This window comes from Mobula birostris, chromosome 4 (assembly GCF_030028105.1).
Source record: "Mobula birostris isolate sMobBir1 chromosome 4, sMobBir1.hap1, whole genome shotgun sequence".
In the NCBI taxonomy this organism is placed as follows: Eukaryota; Metazoa; Chordata; class Chondrichthyes; order Myliobatiformes; family Myliobatidae; genus Mobula; species Mobula birostris.
In genome coordinates this window covers 17,906,722-17,930,619 of record NC_092373.1, presented here as the reverse complement: position 1 = coordinate 17,930,619, position 23,898 = coordinate 17,906,722, and the positions used below count along the sequence as shown (strand labels likewise).

General features: G+C 41.3%; 3 protein-coding genes across 6 annotated transcripts in view; 1 reads left to right on the top strand and 2 right to left on the bottom strand.

The window, feature by feature from the left end:
* The window catches only part of LOC140196185 (P2Y purinoceptor 14-like), a 66,146-nt gene extending 44,221 nt beyond the window's left edge, over positions 1 to 21,925 (bottom strand). Inside the window, exon 1 of the mRNA XM_072254961.1 lies at positions 21,877 to 21,925. The gene's annotated coding sequence lies outside the window, so the exon portion shown is untranslated. The remainder of the gene's footprint in view (positions 1 to 21,876) is intronic.
* The window catches only part of LOC140196181 (mediator of RNA polymerase II transcription subunit 12-like protein), a 720,072-nt gene that overhangs the window by 431,811 nt on the left and 264,363 nt on the right, over positions 1 to 23,898 (top strand). The window lies entirely within an intron of this gene.
* Positions 5,075 to 21,953, bottom strand: LOC140196189 (P2Y purinoceptor 13-like). Its single transcript, XM_072254966.1, has 2 exons — positions 21,877 to 21,953; positions 5,075 to 9,953 (listed from the first exon to the last, which is right to left on the bottom strand). Exon 2 carries the CDS (start codon positions 9,944 to 9,946, stop codon positions 8,915 to 8,917), a length of 1,032 nt encoding a protein of 343 aa, XP_072111067.1. The 5' UTR covers positions 9,947 to 9,953; positions 21,877 to 21,953; the 3' UTR covers positions 5,075 to 8,914.

Genomic DNA, 23,898 nt, shown 5'->3' with positions numbered 1-23,898 from the left:
TGTACACTAACATTTTGGTGTCTGTTCAGATGTCACGATCATAAAAGACTCTTGTTCGGAGACATCCAAAAGCTGTTCCAGCACATTTAAGATGATGTTGGATCTCATCATTAAGGTCGACATTTGAGGAGAGGTGACTTTCAAGATAGGGAAAGTGGTCCACGTTTTCCAGGGTTGTTTCGCCAAGTTGAAATGATGGTTCTCTTGGAGAATCTGCAGACTTCCTCGTGTCTGCATAGGATAATTATGCTGAATTTGCAGTCATTTGCAAAATACAGTTCTCATGAGAGAGTAAAGCAAATAGATAAAGAAAAAGACGGGCTTTATTTACATTGAAACATACAGTGGAATGCGTCGCTTTGTGCCAGCGAACAGCATGGTCCAGGGATGTGCTGGGATCAGCCCGCAAGCGTCCCACATTTCTGGCGCCAACATCGCATGCCTGCAACTTACTAATCCTAACTGTACGTGTTTGGAATGTTGGAGGAAACCCAGTCAGTCACTGGGAGCATGTTCAAACTCCTTACAGATAGTGGCAGGAATTGAACCCCCGATCTTACAGCTGGCACTGGAAAGTGGAACTAAATTGTAAAAAAACAACTAGAAAAATGCTGCTTTACAGATTGCAGTAAGGAGTTGGACCACATATTTGAGATTAATGTAGAAGATGAATTTTCATATCATATTCTTATATTTTATATAAGACCATTGGGCCCATTGAGGCTGTACTAGCTCTCAAATGACTCACATCAACCTCAGTGATCCACGCTTTCCTTTCATTATGTGCCATGTTGTATGATGTGGGTCTTTCCATTGACCATGATTGTTCTTGGCAAATCTTTCTACAGAAGTGGTTTGCCATTGCTTCGGCTGGTCAGTGTCTTTATAAGAAGGATGGCACCAGCCATTATACATACTTTTCACAGATTGACTGCTTGGCGTCAACGGTTGCATAACCAGGTCTTATGATATACACCAGTGGCTCATACGACCATCCACCACCTGTTTCCATGGCTTCCTGTGACCTTGATCGGTGGAGGGGGGGAGTGGGTAAGCTGCCAGTAAGAGGTTCTGACAGCTCTGGACACCCTTCTTCTCCTTTTGTTTATTTCTGGTTTGTGCATCTTGATCTTGGGAAGGTGCATTTAGTTTGCTGGAGTATTCGCTTATTAATCCTTCTCTTGCTCTCTGTGCAATCTGATCTTTCCACTTGGTTTCCTCACCCACAAAATCATCTGACAAATCCTCTGTTTTTTTATCTCTATTTTCCCCTTTCTTTTTGGCCTTCCATTCATCCAGCTGGGCTTTGATCTTTGCATCTGTTTTTACAAGAAGGTTTTTATCTCCCACTTGAAGTTCATGCAATAACCTTTATGCACATAGAATGGATTCTGGTTCTTAATACTCACAAAACTCAAATGCTTGTAACTTCCCTGAAGTTTCTTGAACTCTTTTCCAGTTTAAAACAAAGCCACGTTTCACTAGTGACAGCCTGATTAACACACCACATGCTTTCTTAGATGTTGCCTATCAAAAGTGTTGTAGTCAAACTACTGCTTTTGTCAGTTTCCCTATTCCTATGAGCAGTATGGTCCTTCCTTGGTCCAATATCCACAGAAGTACAGAGTTTGGCACCAACATCTGTTTGCCCTCTGTTGGGCCATGGTTCAAGGTATTCAGTACAGAGACAGTTGTGGCACCAACCTGTACCTTTCTTAATGTGCTTTCAGCTGGCTTCGTTGCAGGGAATGTGACATGCAAATTGTGGCTGGATCACCAACCAAGTTGTAGTTATCTCAGCCAATCACGACCCCACAATGCTGGTCCTCCTATTTTATTACCATATACTAGCCCAATGTGACTTGTTGGTTGTTGAATGTCATTCCCACAGGAGTTACTTTTTCTCCAGTATAAGCTCTTAGTTGAATGTCTGCAGGATTTAGTTAAGTATCTGAAATGCTGTTCAAACTTATTCTGTGGAATGACTGGAGCAGCTGAACCAGTGTCCAATTTCATTTTAATTCATTTTCAATTCACTTCTGGTGTAATTTTTATTGCTTGTCTATTACTAGTTTTCACATTTTAAGTCTCAAGTCTACACGATCCTGTGTCACTCTCATCAGTAGCAGATTTTTCATGCAGCATGCCGATTAGTGCTCCTTTTGAAACTGCAACTTGACTTTTTAGCCTTTTCTCTTCCCTGTGCAGACTCTCTATTTTTATCTGTCCGAAATGCTCTTTGTATGTGCCCTACTTTGTTGCATTTTCTGCAAGTTTTGCCTTTAAAACTGCATTGGTCTGGTTTATGTGAACACAACGGTAACAGAATTTGTTCAGCCATGGTGGTTTCAGTTCAGATGGTGCAATTTTGTTCATGCTTAATTTCATTCCTGACTGCAACTCAATTGCACCTCTGTTTGTTATTCCATTGGTAGAACAATTTCAACTGTTGTTTTAAATGTCAGATGTGCTTCAGTTAGGAACCATTTTTGAATCTTATAAGATTCCACAAGCTAAACAATCTCTCAGAGCATCATTAAGCCCAACACTGAATTGACCATGCTCAGATAGTATCTTCAATTCAGCCACATATGCTAAAATGAACTCCCCTGTTTGACTCTGCTTATGAAACCTAAAGCATTCTGCAATCAACAACAGCTTTGATTTTAAGTATCCCTGTATTACTTTCACAATATCAGCAAAACTCATTTCTGCTGATGAGGTTGGAGCAGTCGAACTTTGAAGCAAGGTATATGCCTTTAAAACCAATGCACCCAGCAAAATTGGAACTCATTTCTCATTGGTTTTTCATTTGCTTCAAAATACTGTTCATTTAGCTCAGTATACATGAGCCAGTTACCCATTGTATAATCCGACTCATTCATGTTTCTGATGTAGCCAGCTAGTTCATTTTATTTTAATGATTATTATCACCTGTTTCTCATTTTTTATGCACCTGTGAGTTCTTCCATTTTCTGACTTTTTTTTTTAAACTTGATGGTGTCTTGCCTTCCAAAGAACATATGCTGTGCTTTTTCATTTCACTAGCCATTCCTCATTGCGCCTCAACAGGTCATTAGTCATATGAGGTTCATTTTAAAATACATTGCGGGGGCCCTGGCAGAAATATTTAAAATGTCGCTGTCTACGGGTGAGGTGCCGGAGGATTGGAGAGTGGCTCATGTTGTTCCGTTGTTTAAAAAAGGATCGAAAAGTAATCTGGGAAATTATAGGCCAGTAAGTTTAATGTCGGTAGTAGGTAAGTTATTGGAGGGAGTACTAAGAGACAGAATCTACAAGCATTTGGATAGACAGGGACTTACTAGGGAGAGTCAACATGGCTTTGTGCGTGGTAGGTCATGTTTGACCAATCTATTGGAGTTTTTCGAGGAGGTTACCAGGAAAGTGGATGAAGGGAAGGCAGTGGATATTGTCTACATGGATTTCAGTAAGGCCTTTGACAAGGTCCCGCATGGGAAGTTAGTTAGGAAAATTCAGTCGCTAGGTATACATGGAGAGGTGGTAAATTGGATTAGACATTGGCTCAATGGAAGAAGCCAAAGAGTGGTAGTAGAGAATTGCTTCTCTGAGTGGAGGCCTGTGACTAGTGGTGTGCCACAGGGATCAGTGCTGGATCCATTGTTATTTGTCATCTATATCAATGATCTGGATGATAATGTGGTAAATTGGATCAGCAAATTTGCTGATGATACAAAGATTGGAGGTGTAGTAGACAGTGAGGAAGGTTTTTAGAGCCTGCAGAGGGACTTGGACCAGCTGGAAAAATGGGCTGAAAAATGGCCGATGGAGTTTAATACAGACAAGTGTGAGGTATTGCACGTTGGAAGGACAAACCAACGTAGAACATACAGGGTTAATGGTAAGGCATTGAGGAGTGCAGTAGAACAGAGGGATCTGGGAATACAGATACAAAATTCCCTAAAAGTGGCATCACGGGTAGATAGGGTCGTAAAGAGAGCTTTTGGTACATTGGCCTTTATTAATCAAAGTATTGAGTATAAAAGCTGGAATGTTATGATGAGGTTGTATAAGGCATTAGTGAGGCCAAATCTGGAGTATTGTGTTCAGTTTTGGTCACCAAATTACAGGAAGGATATAAATAAGTTTGAAAGAGTGCAGAGAAGGTTTACAAGGATGTTGCCAGGACTTGAGAAACTCAGTTACAGAGAAAGGTTGAATAGGTTAGGACTTTATTCCCTGGAGCGTAGAAGAATGAGGGGAGATTTGATAGAGGTATATAAAATTATGATGGGTATAGATAGAGTGAATGCAAGCAGGCTTTTTCCACTCAGGCAAGGGGAGAAAAAAACCAGAGGACATGGGTTAAGGGTGAGGGGGGAAAAGTTTAAAGGGAACATTAGGGGCGGGGCTTCTTCGCACAGAGAGTGGTGGGAGTATGGAATATGGAATGAGCTGCCAGATGAGGTGATAAATGTGGGTTCTTTTTTAAAATTTAAGAATAAATTGGACAGATACATGGATGGGAGGTGTATGGAGGGATATGGTCCATGTGCAGGTCAGTGGGACTAGGCAGAAAATGGTTCGGCACAGCCAGGAAGGGCCAAAAGTCCTGTTTCTGTGCTGTAGTTTCTATGGTTCTGTGGTTCTACATCATTGCCATGTTATGTTTTGTTGATTTAAAACAGTAAACTAAATCAAAGGAAGACATAGGAGCTGTAAATGGGAGTTTAACTTCGTGTTTTAGCGAGGCACGCACGAATCGCATGGTAGCGTGATGATGTATGCAATTCCCATATTTATATATATAAATTGTAATGAATTTTATAAATGAACACGAATGCTTAATCAAATAATATATATACAAGATTATTCAAATATTAAATACACAACAATTATGTATTGCACTCTACTGCTACTGGAAAACAAAAAAAATCATGACATATTAAATTTGATTCTGATTCCTACTCAGTCCAAGCAATGCGCACAAAATGCTGGAGGAACTCAGCAGACCAAGCAGCATCTATGGAAAAGAGTATAGTCGACGTTTCGTGCTGAGACCCTTCATCACTATTTGGGCTGAAACGTCGACTATACTCTTTTCCATAGATGCTGCCTGGCCTGCTGAGTTCCTCCAGCATTCTGTGCGGGTTGTTTGGGTTTCCAGCATCTCCTCTTGTTAGTGATTAGTATACCTTGGAGCTTTTTTTCCACCTAAAGTTTGTTTACTGGATTAAATTAAAAGTTTCTCCACAGAAATTGAAAATTCATGATTAATTAAGTTATTTACTGTAAACATTTAATTGTTGTGGTTATGTGTATATGTCTCATATTCCTCCACAAACTTCCCTGCAATATATATCTTTTATTGATTAAGAGGTTCGGCATTTTTACTTGGGAATATTTAGTGTTGGACAGTTCTCCAGCTGTTTCTCCTTTGGTATGTACTGTTCCTCAAGGATATTATGCCAGCATATCAACGTTCATGATCAGACCTCTAACAGATTGATAAGGAAAGGCAAAGGGACACCATGACTCAGGAGTTGCACTGTGAAACCCGGGTGAGACTACACTTGGAATATTGTGTTCATTTCTTTTTTTTTAATCTTTTTATAAACATAATAACAGTGGTGATATAAAGAGATTGGAATTACATTATTGATAATAAACATATACAAGAGAAACTACAAATAGTAGAAGTGTAATAAACTTCCAAACGCTTGATGTAATTAACCATGAAGAGAAAAAAAAGAAAAAGAAAAAATATCACAAAGAAAACACCTCCCAAAAAAACAACAAAAAACCAAATAGAACAAAACAGGGCTGAACCAATATATTAGATCGAATACATTCATTAATGTCGTCAACTCTGCTCCTCTGTTCATATATTCTAAGTTAATAAAAAGGATTCGGAAAAGGTCAAACTACATCATATGAAAATGTTGAATAAATGGCTTCCAAGTCTTTTCAAATTTAACCGAAGGATCAAAAATGACACTTCTGATGTTTTCTAAATTTAAATATGATATAGTTTGAAATGTAGTAGGAGGACTGGTCTCTTTCCAATTCAATAAAATGGACCTTCTGGCCATTAATGTAACAAATGTGATCATACGACAGGCTGAAGAGGATAAAGAGCTATGTTCCATCATTGGCAAACCAAAAATTGCTGTAATAGGATGGGGGTTGTAAATCAAAACGCAAAACTGTTGAAATGATATCAAAGATATCTTTCCAAAATTTTTCCAAGAGAGGACAGGACCAGAACATATGAGTCACCTCAGAGTGACATCTGTAACAAATAGGATTTGTACGGGACTAAAAATGAGCTAGTTTTTCTTTAGGCATGTGGGCCCTATGCACTACCTTAAATTGTATCAGCATCTGTTTAGCACATATAGAGGAAGAGCTAACTAATTGAAAAATTTTCTCCCATTTCTCTATAGGTACGTGAAGTTGAAGTTCCCTTTCCCATTCATTTTTAATTTTATCAGATATACCCGGCTGTATTTTCATAATTGTATCATAAATAGTTGTTATTAATCCCTTCTGATAAGGATTATTGTGTTCATTTCTGTTCGGCTCATTTTAGCAAGGATGTCAAAGCTTTAGAGAGGGTGCAGAAGACATTTACTAGGATTAGAGAGCATGAATTTCTTTAGCCGGTGGTCTGTGGAATTCATTGTTACAGATGGCCATGGAGGACAAGTCATTGGTGTATTCAAATAGAGTTTGATAGGTTCTTGATTAGTAAGGGTGTCAAAGATTATGGGGAGAAGGCAGGAAAAATGGGGTTGAGTGGGAAAATAAATCAGCAATGATCAAATGATTGAGCCAAGTGGCCTAATTCTGCTCCTACAGTATCTAGTCAAATGGAGCACTTAATGCTCTTTTGTGATACATAAATATTGAGTTGTTAAAATGAACTCTCAGAATGATAGAACAGGCACAGGCCATCTCCCCATGTCTGTCTGACTGTGATGCCAGCTTTAACCTAAGTCTATCTGCCAGCTTATGATCCTCATCTCTCATCTTCATGCGCCTTTAGAAATACCTCTTAAGTGCCACAATAACATGGAATGAGGCCATTTGGCCCATCACACTTGCACTAGCTTTTACCTGCTTTTAATGCAAATACCTGATCAGCCAATCATGTGGAAGCAACTCAATGCATAAAAGCAAGCAATCATGGTCAAGAGGTTCAGTTGTTGTTCAGTCCAAGCATCAGAATGAGAAGAAATGTGACCTAAGTGACTTTGACCGTGGAATGATTGTCGGTGCCAGATGGGGTGGTTGAGTATCTCAGAAACTAATCTCCTGGAGTTTTCACACACAGTAGTCTTTAGAGTTTATAAAGAATGGTACAAAAAAACTCCAGTGAGCAGTAGTTCAATGGCCGAGAGAAGCTTGTTAATGAAAGAGGTCAGAGGAGAGTGGCTAGACTGGTTCAACCAGGAAGGCGGCAGTAACTCAAATGTTGTCACACCATATTACAACAGTAATGTGGAGAAGAGCGTTTCTGAACACACAACACATTAAACCTGGAGGTGAATGGGCCACAGCAGAAGACCACCGGTACCTAATAAAGTGGACCGAGTGTATTTCTTCCCTGACAAACAAGAGAAAATCTGCAGATGCTGGAAATCCAAGCAACACACCCAAAATGCTGGAGGAGCTCATCAGCCCAGGCAACATCTATGGAAAAAAGTACATAGACACCCCTTTTTCTATAGATACTGCTTTACTGCTGAGTTCTTCCTGCATTTTGTGTGTGTGGTACTTCTCCCATCATCAGATCCACATTCCAAATCTGACTAATGCTTCTTGTGTAATGATATACATTTCCCTTATGTATGACCTCCTCAAATTCAAATCCAACAGCAGAATTTTAATGTAGGGTCACAGTTACATGCTCATAGATTAGTGCAATAATATTCTATCCATATTACACAAGAAATGAAATTTTGTAAGGGAACAAATATTAGTTATGAGCATAAATATCCACTTTAAGCATCAGACACTGAATGCAATTATGAATAATCCCTGTTAGTAACAAACTATTGCTTGTTACAATGGCTTCTTAGCATACTAATTAAGATAATATACTCTGGTTAGAGAAATTTGTCTCTGATTACTGGTGCTACGAAAATGCAAGAAGATTAACCACTAGTTGTACAGCTGTTCACTGATTCCATTGAGATGGAATAACGTATTTGTCAGACTGTGCTTGGAGTACTGTGGGCAGTTTTGGGCCCCTTATGTAAGAAAGAATGTACTGGCATTGGAAAGAGTATAGAGGAGGTTCACAAGAATGATCCTAGGAATGAAAGGGTTAATGCAGGATGAACATTTGATGGCTCTGGGCCTGTACTCACTGGAGTTTGAAAGACTGGGGGAGGGGATCTCATTGAAATCTATCGGATATTGAAAGGTCTGGATGGAGTGGATGTGGAGAAAATATTTCTGACAGTAAGGGAAGTCTAGGACCAGAGGCCACAGCTTCAGAATACAAGGTTGTTCCTTTTGAACAGAGATGAGGAGGAATTTCTTTAGTCAGAGCTTGGTGAATTTCTGGAATTCATTGCCACAGATAGCTGTCAGGGCCAAGTCACTGGTTATATTTAAAGTGGAGATTGATAGGTTCTTGATTAGTAAAGGTGTTAAAGGTTAGGGGGAGAAGGTAGCAGAATTGGGCTGTGAGGAATAATAAATTAGACATTCTCGGTTATTAAATGGAACCATTATGGAATAGACTAGCAGACTTAATAGTCCAAATGGCCTAATTCTACTCCTATGTCTTATGGTCTTAAATCAAAATCCGACATTAAGTACAAAATAAGTGAAGAAAAGTCCTTTTGAGCTCCATTTAGAGAAAGTGTTCTTATGCCATTCGATCTTCATTTGAGCTCCATTTTAGAAGATATTCTTACAGCATTCAATCTTCATTTACTGTGCTTTGGGTGATTCTTGATGTCATCTTTATGCCTGTGCTGTCTTTCTGCTTTTTGCTTATCTTGCTTCTGAAGGCCTTGCACAAGTAAATGTAAATTAAAGGATCCAGGCAGATGTTGGAGGCACATAGCCAGAGCCCCGTCTCTTTAATGTAGTACAGGGTGTTCTGTGTCCCGCAGTCCCTCACTTTGCCCATCTGGCTGAACGTGTACGGCAGTCGGACAAAATGGAATAGTGCAAAGCAAGTGAAGAAGACCTGCACGATGAGGAACACCTTGACTTTTGTCTTTCTCTGGGTTTGGCCATCTTTGCTTCTGGACTTTATATAGGACTTGTAGACCTTCTTGGATATTATGGTGTAGAGCACAACCATAGTTATGCACACCACCCAGAAGATGAACTGACAGATGTAATTTACAATGGCGTGCCATTTTATTCCAGCTGGGCTTTTCAGAGCCACACATTTCTTTACCAACTTTGCTGTTGGCTCCTTATTTGACAAGATCATATTGGGAACAGATAAAAGAAACATGGTGGTCCAAATTACTACTGACAGAATCTTGCTGAATCTAGTCTTCTGAAAGCAAGATCTCCCAAAGGGCCTGGTGATCTTGAGGAAGCGATCCAAGCTTACCAGACCCAGAAGAATGATGCTAACATACATGGTGAAGTAGAAGATCACTGACGAAAAGCGACATACAAACCACCTCACCCGCCAGGGAGCCAGTTGGGTATCACTGAGGATCTTAAAAGGGAGTGTTAGAGTCATGAGAAAGTCGGCAGCAACAATGTTTTTCAGGAAAACGTTGAAGGTGGAGCTGCTCGGTATCTGTGAGAATATTCGGATGGCTAGACTGTTTAGGCCAATACTGGCAATGAAGAGGATAGCGTAGAGTACAGGGAACACAATCTGGGTGACCTGTGTATTTCGTATGCACTTGCCTGCAGAGGAACTATTCGGGTTGGAGATGTAATGGGAGGTATTTGTGTTGAAGGGGTCAATAGTGGCATACATTTTTGTGCTGCAAAACAAATAGAAGAAATTATTTGTCTGTTGTTCTTGACAGTGTCATCAATGCATTTTTTAAACAGCGTGGACTGACTTTGAACATTGTTGTCCAGGGACTTCCTGGAGCTAAAAAATTTGAATCAAAATCAGGATTAATTGTAATGTCACTGGTCTGTGTCATGAAATTTGTTGTTATGCATCAGCAGAACATTGCAATACATAATCATTTTAAAAAACATAAATTACAGTAAAAATGTATGTATAATTAAAACATCATCAGCATTATGTACTGTGTCGTATAACATAGATGATCATGGCAACCATGATTATTGACAATTTTTTCTACAAAAGTGGTTTGCCATTTGCTTGTTCTGAGCAGTGGCTTTACAAGATTGTCTGCCTAGTGTTAGTGATCACATAACCAGGACTTGTGATATGTACCAGCTGCTCATACGACCGTCCACCAGCTGCTCCTGTGGCTCCACATGACCCTGATCGGGGGGCTTGCCCAAGGGTGGCCTGTCGGCTAGCAGAAGGAAGGAGTGCCTTACACCTCCTTTGGTAGAGACGTTTCTCCACCCTGCCATCCAATATATTTGGAGAGCAAAAGAAGAAGAAATAGTGAGATGGTGTATATGGCATCAAGGTCCATTCAGAAATCTGATAGTGGAGGGCAAGAAGCTGGTACTAAATTGTTGAGTGTGCCTCTTTAAGCTCCCATGCCACCTCCTTAAAGGTAGTAATGGGAAGTCCTGGGTGATAGGGGTCCTTAATGGGGCCTTTTTGAGGGATTGCCTTTTGAAGGTGTCATTGATGCTGGGGAGACTAATGTCTATGTTGGAGGTGACTGAGTTTGCAACTTCCTCTAACGTTTCCAATCCTGTACAGTCGGCCGTCTATACCAGACATTGATGCACCGGTTAGAATGTTTTCCAAGGTACGTCAGTAGAAATTTGCAAGAGTATTTAGTGACATACCTAGTCTCCTCAAACTCCTAATGAAATATAGCCGCTGTCGTGCATTCTTTGTAACTACATTAATATGTAGTCACCCAGGAACTTGAAACTGCTCACCCTTTCCACTGCTGATCCCTCAATGAGGACTGGTGTAGGTTCCCTTGACTCCCCCTTCCTGATGTCCATAATCAATTCCTTGGTTTTACTGATGTTGAGTGCAAGGTTGTTGTTGTGACACCCAACCAGCTGACCTAGCTCACTCCTGTACACCACCTCATCGCCATAAGAAATTCTGCCAACAATAGTTCTGTCATTGTCAAATTTATGGATGGTGTTTCAGCTGTACCTAGCCACACATTTGTGGTTTTAGGGAGAATACAGCAGTGAGCTAAGCACATTTGAGGTGCACCAATGTTGATTGTTAGCGAGGAGGAGATGTTATTTCTGATCTGCACAGGCTGTGGTCTCCCAAAGAGGAAGCCAAGAATTCAGTTGCATAGCAAGATACAGGTTTTGAAGCTACTTGTCCTGATTTCCCAGGAATAATGCTTGCCACCCAAAGAAAATCAAAATGTAAAATAACAATGAAGGCCTTGCTGTTTTCTTTCATTTGTCTATATGATGCAGTGGATATCCTTGACAGTCCACTAGTTTCCACACAGATTGGTGCTGTTGTGGAAGCTGTAGAAGTTTACTAAAATTACAAAAGGGATATAGATTAGACATTGGTAAATATTAGATCGGTTGCAGATATGGGCAAAGAAATGGCAGATGGGGGTTATGGTGGCACGGTAGAATAGTGGTTAGCATAATGCTTTATAGTGCCAGCAATCAGGGTTTAATTCCCGCCTCTGTCTCTGAGTTTGTACGTTCTCCTCATGACTGTGTGGATTTCCCCCAGTTCCACCAGTCCACCAGTTTCCTCTTACATTCCAAAGACGTACAAGTTGATGAGGGAAAAGTTGGCTAATGTGGATTGGGAGCACAGGCTATTTGCTAGGACAGTTGAGGAACAGTGGAATACTTTCAAAGAGATTTTTCACAGTGCTCAACAAAAGTATATTCCAGTCAGAAGTAAGGACAGTAAGTGTGGGGAGAGCCAGCCTTGGATAACTAAGGAAATAAAAGATAGTATCAACTTAAAAGCTCATGTGTACAAAGTCGCAAAGAGTAGTGGGAGGATTGGGAAAACTTTAAAAAGCAACAAAGAACAACTAAACAGGAAATAAGGAAAGTGAAGATAGAGTATGAAAGTAAATTAGAACAAAATATAAAAACAGATAGAAAAAGTTTTTATAAATATATAAAGCGGAAGAGGGTGGCTAAAGTCAACGTAGGTCCCTTGGTAGATGATAAGGGGAAATTGACATTGGGTGATAAGGAAATGGCTGAGGCATTGAACGACTGTTTTGTGTCAGTCTTCATGATGGAGGACATGTCTAATATGCCAAAGAAAGATGTTATGGACGAAATGGGAGGTGAGGGCCTCAGTAAAATCACTATCACTAAAGAGATAGTGATGAGAAAACTAGAGGGCCTGAGAGTAGATAAGTCCCCTGGTCCTGCTGGGATGCATCCCAGGGTGCTGAGGGAATTGGCAGAGGTTATAGTGGACGCATTGGTAATCATTTACCAAAACTCTCCAGACTCTGGGCAGGTCCCGGCAGATTGGAAGACAGCAAATGTCATGCCACTGTTTTTTAAAAAGGATGTAGGCAAAAGACAGGCAACTATAGGCCAGTTAGCTTAACATCTGTAGTCAGAAAAATGCTTGAAGCTGTCATTAAGGAAGAAATAGCGAAACATTTAGAAAAGAGTGGTTCCATTAGACAGATGCAGCATGGATTCAGAAAGGGCAGGTCCTGTTTGACAAACTTACTGGAGTTCTCTGAAGGCATAATGAGTGCAGTGGATAGAGGGGAACAGGTAGATGTCATAGACTTGGATTTCCAGAAGGCGTTCGATAATGTGCCGCACAAGAGACTTATAGGTAAGATATGGATGCATGGAGTTGGAGGGAGTGTATTGGCATGGATAGCGGATTGGTTAACCAATAGAAGGCAGAGAGTTGTTATAAATGGGTGTTTCTCCGGTTGGCAGTCAGTGGTGAGTGGGCTGCCCCGCAGGGGTCGGTGCTGGGCCCGCAGCTGTTTACCATTTACATTGATGATTTGGAAGAGGGGACTGTGTGTAGTGTAGCAAACTTTGCTGATGATACTAACCTGAGTGGTAAAGCAAATTGTACAGAGGATGTGGAGAGTCTGCGAGGGATATAGATTGGTTAAATGAGTGGGCCAAGGTCTGGCAGATGGAATACAACGATGGTTAATGCGAGATCATCCGCTTTGGAAGGAATAATAGGAGAGCAGATTATTATTTAAATGGTGAAGGATTGCAGCATGCTGTTGTGCAGAGGGACTTGGGAGTGCTTGTGCATGAATCGCAAAAAGTTGGCTTGCAGGTACAACAGGTTATTAAGAAGGCAAATGGACTGTTGGCCTTCATTGCTAGAGGGATTGAATTCAAGAGCAGGGAGGTCATGCTGCAACTATACAGGGTACTGGTGAGGCCGCACCTGGAGTACTGTGTGGAGTTCTGGTCTCCATACATGAGGAAGGATATACTGGCTTTGGAGTCAGTGCAGAGGTTCACTAGGTTGATTCCAGAGATATAGGGGTTAACTTATGACTGTTTCCACGGATGCTGCCTGACCTGCTGAGTTCCTCCGGCGTGTAAGTTATGAGGAGAGATTGAGTCGTCTGGGACTATATTCTCTGGAATTCAGAAGAATGAAAGGGGATCTTATAGAAACATAAAAAATTTTGAAAGGGATATATAAAATAGAAATAGGAAAGTTGTTTCCATTGGCAGGTGAGACTAGAACTAGGGGACATTGCCTCAAGATTCAGGGGAGAAGATTTAGGATAGAGATGAGGAGAAACTGTTTTTCCCGGAGAGTGGTGAATCTGTGGAATTCTCTGCCCAGGGAAGCAGTTGAGGCTTCTTCACTAAATATATTTAAAATATAGATTTTTACATAGTAGGGGAATTAAGGGTTATGGGGAAAAGGCAGGTAGATGGAGCTGAGTTTACGGACAGATCAGGCATGATCTTATTGAATGACGGGGCAGGCTCGATGGGCCAGATGACCTACTCCTGCTCCTATTTCTTATGTTCTTAAGTTAGGATTACTATGTCATGGGTATGCTATGTTGGTGCTGGAAAAATGACATCACTTGCGGACTGCCCCCAGCACATCCTCAGACTTTTTAGCAATTTATTTTTAAACCTGGCCAAATGTGTGAGAAACTGTACTTTGGAAAATCAAATGTAAAGGCACAATACACAATTAACTGTGCTGATGCTGAAAATGATCTGGGTGCAAGCCCGCAGTTTCCTGAAAGAAACCACACAAACTGATAGGGTGGTAAAGACAGGATGTGGCGTGCTTGCTGTTATTAGTTGAGCATCAGGAAGTTACGTCACAGCTTTATAAAACTTTGGTTAGACTGCATCTGGAGTATTCCATTATGGGAAGGATGTGATGGATTTAGAGATGGTCGAAGAAATATTTACCAGGATGCTGCCTGCATTGGAGTGCATGCACTATTAGAAGAGGCTGGTGAACTTGGGTTGTTTTCTCTGGAGTGATGGGGGCTGAAGGGAGATCAAAGAGGTTATAAGATTATGAGGAGAAGGGATTGAGTAAACAGCCAGTATCTTTCACTCAGAGTCACCATGTCGAATATGAGAGAGAATCCATTAAGGGTGAGAGGGGGTAGGTTCAAAGGAGATGTGCGGGGAATGTTTTTCTACGATGAGTAGTCAATGTCTGGTATGTGTTACAAGGGGTGGTGGTAGAGGCAAATGGGACAGAAATGCTTAAGGGGCTCTTAGTGTGCAGAGAATATAGAGATTTGGACATGGTTTGGGGTGTAGGCAGAAGGAATGAGTTTAGTTGGGTGTTTAACTGGTCTGGCACAGCATCATGGGCAAATGACTTGTTCCTGTGCTGTACTGTCCTGTGTTCTATGTTCTGTCTTCCCTCATGGAGTGCAGACACACCCAGGTTTTGAAACCACACCCGTAAATAAAGAACACTTACTTCTGCAAAATTATGGGCAAAGAAATGGCAGATTTGCCAATTTCTGTTACAAATTATAAAAGTAAGTCTCTCCTAGGGAGAATGAGGTGGAAAGACCGTAAGACAGAGAAGCAGAATTAGGCCATTCAGCCCTTCTGGGTTGCTCAATCCTACACAACTATGGTGCTTCCTTGATTATAAGGTATTGTCTGGATGGTATAATTGTTTAGTAAAACCTGTGAGATGGTGCAGATGTTTCTGTTTTCGCATTTCTTCATACATACAGCTATACACTGTTCTATTATCTGTTATCCAACAACTTAAGACCATAAAATATAGGTGCAGAATTAGGCCATTCGGCCATCGAATCTGCCCCACCGGCCATCGAATCTGCTCCACCATTCCATCATGGCTGATTTACTTTCCCCCTCATTCTCCTGCCTTCTCCAGTAAACTTTGACAGCCTTACTAATCAAAATCTTGTCAACCTCCGCTCTAAATACACCCAATGACTTGGCCTCCACAGCTGTCTGTGGCAATGCATTCCACAGATGCACCACACTCATTTGGTTGCTCCACTCATTTAAAGACTCTTTTATCCTGTTGTTTCATACTTGTTATTTATTGCTATTTATTAACTATCTGCATTTGCACAGTTTGATTACAATTTACAGTTCTGTATGTTTATAGTTTACAGATGCTGTTTACATTTACCGTCCTACAAATTTGCTAAGTATGCCCGCAGAAAAGCAATCTCAGGGTTGTACGTGGTGGCATGTATGTACTCTCATAATATATTTTACTTTGAACTTTGAACGTTGAACACTCTGGCGAAAGAAATTCCTCTTCACCTCTGTTCTAAAGGGATATTCTTCTTTTCTGGGGTTGTGCCCTCTGGTCCTAGACACGCCAACTATAGGGGACATCTTCTCCATGTCCACACTATCTAGGCCTTTCCATAGAAACATAGAAAACCTACAGCACAATACAGGCCCTTCGGTCCATGATGCTGTGCCGAACATGTACTTATTTTAGAAATTATCTAAGGTTACCCATAGCCCTCTATTTTTCTGAGCTCCATGTACCTGTCCAGGAGTCTCTTAAAAGACCCTATCGTATCTGCCTCCACCATGGATGTAGCCGGCAGCCCATTTCACACGGTCACCACCCTGATATCTCTTCTGTACCTACTTCCAAGCACCTTAAAACTGTGCCCTCTCATGATAACCACTAGAGCTCTGGGAAAAAGCCTCTGACTATCCACACGATCAATGCCTCTCATCATCTTATACATCTCTATCAGGTCACCTCTCATCCTCCGTCACTCCAAGGAGGAAAGGCTAAGTTCACTCAACCATGTTCAAAAGCAATATTCAAAAAATTTCTATGAGATTCTCCCATATTCTTCTAAACTCCAGCAAGTACAGGTATCAAACACTCCTTATACAAACATTAGCTTCTGCCAGATTTCTATAGAATCTCTGTGTTCAAATGTGCCAATGCTTGTGTTGGCAGAGAGCTTTGATCCCGCGTTTAGCTTTAGAGAAACGTTTCTTTAGTCAGAGCAATATTAAGTGGGTTGTGACAATACATCATCCCAAGCATTTACTTACATACAGAATCAAATATGATTTGTTCTGTAGATGGTTTGCTGGAAATACTTTACTTCTTTGGCTACAATAGTGTGTTTCTCTATTTGTTTAAAAGGGCTAAATTGTTCCATGGCAACACACACAAAATGCTGGAGGAACTCAGCAGGTGAGGCTGCACCTATGGAAATGAATGAACCGTCGATGTTTAGGGCTGAGACCCTTCTTCGGAACTGCTCACCAAATGGGTTGGGTTGGGATATCACTGTCTTTCTGTTGTAATTGATTTGAGCTAGCACCCAGTCAAATGTATTTGACGAATTGAAATTGGAATTGTCGCATGCACCGGGGTACCGTGAAAAGCTTGCTTGCATGCGGTTCATAAAGATCAGATCATTACGCAGTGCTGAGGTAGAATAAGATAAGACAAGACAGTATAGAATAAGGTGCAGCAGCTACAGAGCAAGTGCAGTGCAGACAGACAATAGGGTGCGTGATCATAACAAGGCGGTTTGTGAAGTCATGGGTCTAAGACTACTAGGAAACTATTTAGTAGCTTATATCAGTGGTAAGCCAGCTGCTACATGCTTTCAGGTTGAGATCAAGCTAGATATTACTGTAACTTTCAATTCTGTTTGTTAATGCAGCTCCAACTTTTGAGTAAGGAGTTTGCTGTTTCCTATTTCACTCACTGAAGAAAGAGGATGTGACATGTTGCATTTTGTGAGAACAAGCCAGGGTAGGAATTTCCCGGCAAGTGGTAGCTCATTGAGAAGTGCAGAAGAACAGAGGGATCTGGGAATATAGACTAATAATCCCTTGAAAGCGGTGTCACAGGTAGTAATGAAAGCTTTTGGCACATTGACCTTCATAAATCAAAACATCAAGTTGGGAGTTGGGATTTCATGATGAAATTCTATAAGATGATGGTGAAGCCCAATTAGTAGTATTGTGTGCAGTTTTGGTTACCTACCTACAGGACAGAAGAAAACAAGGTTGAAGGATTGCAGAGAAATTCACAAGAATATTGCTGGGACTTCAGGACCTGAATTAGAGGGAAGAGTTGAATAGGTTAAGACTTTGTTTCCCAGAGCGTAGAAGAATGAGGTGAGATTTGATGGAGGTATACAAAATTATGAGGGGTATAGACAGGGTAAATGCAAGCAGGCTTTTTCCACTGAGGTTCGGTGAGATTAGAACTAGAGGTCATGGGTTAAGGTTGAAAGCGGAAATGTTTAAAGGGAACATGAGGGGGAACTTCTTCAGTCAGAGGGTGGTACAAGTGTGGAACGAGCTGCCAGTGGAAGTGGTGGATGTGGGTTCAATTTCAAAATTTAAGAGAAATTTGGGTAGGTACCTGGATAGGAGAGGTATCATAGAAACAGAGAAAACTTACAGCACAATACAGGCCCTTCGGCCCACAGAGTTGTGCCGAACATGCTCCTACCTTAGAAATTACTAGGCTTACCTGTAGCCCTCTATTTTACTAAGCTCCATGTACCTATCTAAAAGTCTCTTAAAAGACCCGATCGTGCCCACCTCCACCACCGTTGCCGGCAGCCCATTCCACGCACTCACCACTCTCTGAGTAAAAATACTTACTCCTGACATCTCCTCTGTACCTACTCCCCAGCACCTTAAACCTGTTTCCTCTTGTGGCAACAATTTCAGCCCTGGGAAAAAGCCTCTGACTATCCACATGATCAATGCCTCTCATCATCTTATACACCTCTATCAGGTCACCTCTCATCCTCCGTCACTCCAAGTAGAAAAATCCGAGTTCACTCAACCTATTCTCATAAGGCATGCTCCCCAATCCAGGCAACATCATTGTAAATCTCCTCTGCACCTTTTCTTTGGCTTCCACATCCTTCCTGTAGCAAGGCGACCAGAACTGAACACAGTACTCCAAGTGTGGTCTGACCAGGGTCCTATATAGCTGCAACGTTACCTCTCAGCTCTTAAATTCAATTCCACGATTCATGAAGGCCAATACACTGTACGCCTTCTTAACCACAGAGTCAACCTGCGCAGCTGCTTTGAGTGTCCTATGGACTTGGACCCCAAGATCCCTCTGATCCTCCATACTGCCAAGAGCCTTACCGTTAATACTATGTTCTGCCATCATATTTGACCGACCAAAATGAACCACTTCACACTTACCTTGGTTGAACTCCATCTGCCACTTCTCAGCCCAGTTTTGCATCCTATCAATGTCCTGCTGTACCTTCTGACAGCCCTTCACACTATCCACAACACCTCCAACCTTTGTGTCATCAGCAGACTTACTAACCCATCCCTCCACTTACTCATCCAGGTCATTTATAAAAATCACGAAGAGTAAGGGTCCCAGAACAGATCCCTGAGGCACACCACTGGTCACCGACCTCCATGCAGAATATGACCCGCCTACAACCACTCTTTGCCTTCTGTGGGCAAGCCAGTTCTGGATCCACAAGGCAATGTCCCCTTGGATCCCATGCCTCCTTACTTTCTCAATAAGCCTTGCATGGGGTACCTTATCAAATGCCTTGCTGAAATCCATATACACTACATCTACTGTTCTTCCTTCATCAATGTGTTTAGTCACATCCTCAAAAAATTCAATCAGGCTCGTAAGGCATGACCTGCCCTTGATAAAGCCATGCTGACCACTCCTAATCATATTATACCTCTCCAAATCTTCATAAATCCTGCCTGTCAGGATCTTCTCCAACAACTTACCAACCACTGAGGTAAGACTCACTGGTCTATAATTTCCTGGGCTATCTCTACTCCCTTTCTTGAATAAAGGAACAACTTCTGCAACCCTCCAATCCTCCGGAACCTCTCCCATCCCCATTGATGATGTAAAGATTATCGCCAGAGGCTCAGCAACTCCTTCCTCACCTCTCACAGTAGCCTGGGGTACATCTCATCGTGTCCCGGGGACTTATCGAACTTGATGCTTTCCAAAAGCTCCAGCATATCCTCTTTCTTAATATCTACATGCTCAAGCTTTTCAGTCCGCTGCAAGTCATCACTACAATCACCAAGACCCTTTTCCAAAGTGAATACTGAAGTAAAGTATTGATTAAGTACCTCTGCTATTTCCTCTGGATCCATACATACTTTCCCACCGTCACACTTGATAGGTCCTATTCTTTCACGTCTTATCCTCTTACTCTTCACATACTTGTAGAATGCTTTGGGGTTTTCCTTAATCCTGCCCGCCAAAGCCTTCTCATGACCCCTTCTGGCTCTGCTAATTTCTTTCTTAAGCTCCTTCCTACTAGCCTTATAATCTTCTGGATCTCTAACATTACCTAGCTCTCTGAACCTTTTGTAAGCTTTTCTTTTCTTCTTGACTGGATTTATTACAGCCTTTGTACACCACAGTTCCTGTACTCTACCATAACTTCCCTGTCTCATTGGAATGTACCTATGCAGAACTCCACACAAATATCTCCTGAACATTTGCCACATTTCTTCCGTACTTTTCCCTGAGAACATCTGTTTCCAATTTAAGCCTCCAATTTCCTGCCGGATAGCCTCATAATTCCCCTTCCTCCAATTAAATGCTTTTCTAACTTGTCTGTTCCTATCTCTCTCCCATGCTATCGAGGTCTGTGGTTCAGTTACAGGTCAATGGGACTAGGCAGAACAATAGTTTGTCATGGACTAGATGGGCTGAAAGGTCTGTTTCTGTGCTGCAGTGTTCCGTGACTCTATAACTGGACTAATTCACTTGAAAAGAATGAAGCGTGTTTACACCAGTAACCCCATAAGGTTTCACAATGCTTCTGGGTAATTAATTAGCTCCTGTTTGGTGCAGTGCTTGGACAATTCTATGGTGGGTAAATGAAGATATTTCTTGTATTTACTTCCAATCACTTTCAGCATTTAATTCATAGGACTTTACAGTACTAATAGTCCCTGAAGCCTACCTAATCCTTGCCAATATGTTTCTCTGCCTAGTCCCAAGTACCCGTAGCAGGACAACAGCCCTCCATAGCCCAGCCATCCGTGTACTTTTTCCAAACTTCTCTTAAGTATTAAAATCGAGCCCTCATCCACCACTTCCACTGGCAGCTCATTCTATCGACTCACCACCCTCCGAGTGAAGTTCCTCCTCATGTTCCCCTTAAGCATCTCACCTTTTACCTTTAAACTGTGACCTCTCGTTCTAGGCTCACACAAGCAGAGGAGGAAAAGCCTCCATGTATTTACCTGATCTGTACCTCTCACAATTTTGTATACCTCTATAAAATGTCTCTTCAATATACACATGAATATTAAACTAATCTCTACCCTCTCTAATCTCAAATAAAAATACGTAGATTGTCATATTTACATGGAGGCATAACAGTGAAATACGCCATTTGCGTCAAGGAAGAACACTGTCCAAGGATTGCTGGGGGTAGCCCACAAGTGTCATCATGCTTCCAGCGCCAACATAGCATGCCCACAATTTACTAATCCAAACCTGTACGGTTTTTGGATAATGGAGGAAACCAGAGCAGCTGGAGGAAATCCACGTGGTCAAGGCGAGAACATATGGTCAGAGAGAGTGACCTCAGGTTGCTGGAGCTGCATTAGCATTACGCTACCATCCCCCGCCATAAAAAGAATTTTCTTGTGCCTACACTGTGTTTAATGGGCGTGTAATTTCCCTTTTTGAATTTATTAATAGAGCTAAAGGGGAAAATTTTACTTCCATAAAACACAGTGTGGGCAAAAAGATTTCACAGATGTTTATAAGAACTATCTCAGTCTCTGTACAATAACCCCGCTGTATCTGTTCCTGCATTTCTTTTAACATTGCACTGATTGGCTGCTTATCGCACATTCTACCCTTCCCACGGAGATTCCACATTTGGATCTTCTGCGCTAAATTGTCACCTGTCTAGTCCGCCCAGATTTCCAGTCTGTCAGTGCTCTCCAAGAGTCTACTGCTCCCCTCCTTGCTGTCTGCTGGTAATTAATCTTGCACCATCAGTGGACTTGGAAATTATATCCTGTTTACCTCGAGGGTGATTAATGTGAATCAGAAAAAAAATCATAGAGCTTTAGCCTTCGGCATTTTATGTGGTTAACTGTTCAGAACTTGCCTATCGCACATTATAAAGAATTTTCCAATACCAATAAGCCATATTTGCATTTGAGTTCCTTCGCCGTCAATTAAATGCAGAATTTGAGTAAGTCAAATTAATTTTTCCATTCCCTTAACAGTTATAATTGTGTTGCTCTTTGAGAATAAGATGTTTCCCTTCCTTCTCTTCTGACCCCTCGTTATCAACTGTATAAATGTTAATAAATTGTACTTACAATTCGTGTGAAGGGTTGAGAGCGTTCCTTATTTCTTGAGTACCTAAGAGCTCTGGCGATATAAACTTCCTCCCCACAACCCCTAGCACCAATGTTATCTCCTGATTGGTTTTTAGTTTCTTGTTTCATACTGTGGTTTTCCATTTTCCTGTTGGCTGTCACAATAGCGTCACAGTGGACTATAGTGCTTAGCTTTTGTATTTTGTATACTAACTGCATAATTGTTGCAGGATTTGCAGGTCTTCCCACATCTATTTCTGAAATGTCGAGGTGATTTTCCAAGCAACTAAGGTGTGTCATTGAATTCTGATCAATTTGTCTCATCTCTAACTTGTGCAGTCATCCAATGTGCTTTCTTAAACATTATGGGGAAGTAAGGTGGCACGGAAGCAGAATGGTTAACGTAGCACTTTACTGTACCAGCGGACCTGGGTTTAATTCCCTCCACTGTCGTTCTCCCTGTGAACTGCATGGATTTCCTCCAGGTGCTCCAGTTTCCTCCCACAGTCCAAAGATGTACTGGTTAATAGGTTCATTGGAACGTACCTATGCAGAACTCCACACAAATATCTCCTGAACATTTGCCACATTTCTTCCGTACTTTTCCCTGAGAACATAGAACAATGTTGTGCCGACCCTCAAACCCTGCCTCCCATATAACCCTCCCACCTTAAATTCCTCCATATACCTGTCTAGTAGTCTCTTAAACATCACGAGTGTATCTGCCTCCACCACTGACTCAGGCAATGCATTCCACGCACCAACCACTCCCTGAGTAAAAAACTTTCCTCTAATATCCCCCTTGAACTTCCCACCCCTTGCCTTAAAGCCATGTCCTCTTGTATTGAGCAGTGGTGCCCTGGGGAAGAGGCGCTGGCTATCCATTCTATCTATTCCTTTTATTATCTTGTATACCTCTATCATATCTCCTCTCATCCTCCTTCTCTCCAAAGAGTAAAGCCCTAGCTCCCTTAATCTCTGATCATAATGCATACTCCCTAAACCAGGCAGCATCCTGGTAAATCTTCTCTGTACCCTTTCCAATGCTTCCACATCCTTCCTATAGTGAGGCGACCAGAACTGGACATTATAATTTGGTCATCATAATTTTTCCCGTGAATAGGCTAGGGTTAAATTGGGGGCTGCTGGGCGGCTAGGCTTGAAGGCACAGAGGCGCTTATTCTCAATAAATAAATAAATAACTTGTGACATAAATCACCCTCAAGATACCCTGACCATTTCTGCTTCAGTAGTAGACTCTGAATGTCTCATGTCCATTGCCGTGATTGTGAAATTAACATTGTTAATGAACATTGTTCTGCAAAGTAAAGGGGAAATTTGCTCACGTGAAAGCAGCTGACTTGAGGAAGGTTACTTTAAAAACTGATGTTCATACTTTTGAACTGCTTGCAATTTTTTTGTTAAAACGTGTGCATTTCTTCAAAGATGTAATGGGAACTTCAGAGTAGGATTTGCTGCCTTTGTGAAAATCCTCAAAACAAGTTGGCTGGTGTGTATTGTGTAACTTGATGGAAAAATACTATTTAATAGTTATTCAGTCAGATTTCAGTGAGAAGAAAACAACACTCTGAAGTCTGTGAAATTATCTTCTTGAGGAGTGTTGTGCTGTATAAGCGAGAAAGATACCATTTTTCAAAATTCAAAGTACATTTATTATAGAGGTACGTATAAATTAACTATAGACCAGTTAGTCTCACGTCAGTATTTGGGAATTTACTGCAGAGAATTCTTAGGGGTAGAATTTGAGCATTTGGAAAAAAACATGGCCTAATTAGGAAGAACCAACATGGTTTTGTACATTGTAAGTCATGTATTAATAACTTTATTGAGTTTTTTTGATGAATTGACAAGGATGATCGATGAAGGAAGAGCTGTGGATGTTGTCTACATGGATTTTAGTGAGGCATTTGACAAGGTCCCTTATGGGAGGCTCATCCAGCAGAATAAGATGCATGGGATCAATGGTGAATCAGCCATTTGGATTCCGAACTGGCTTATCCA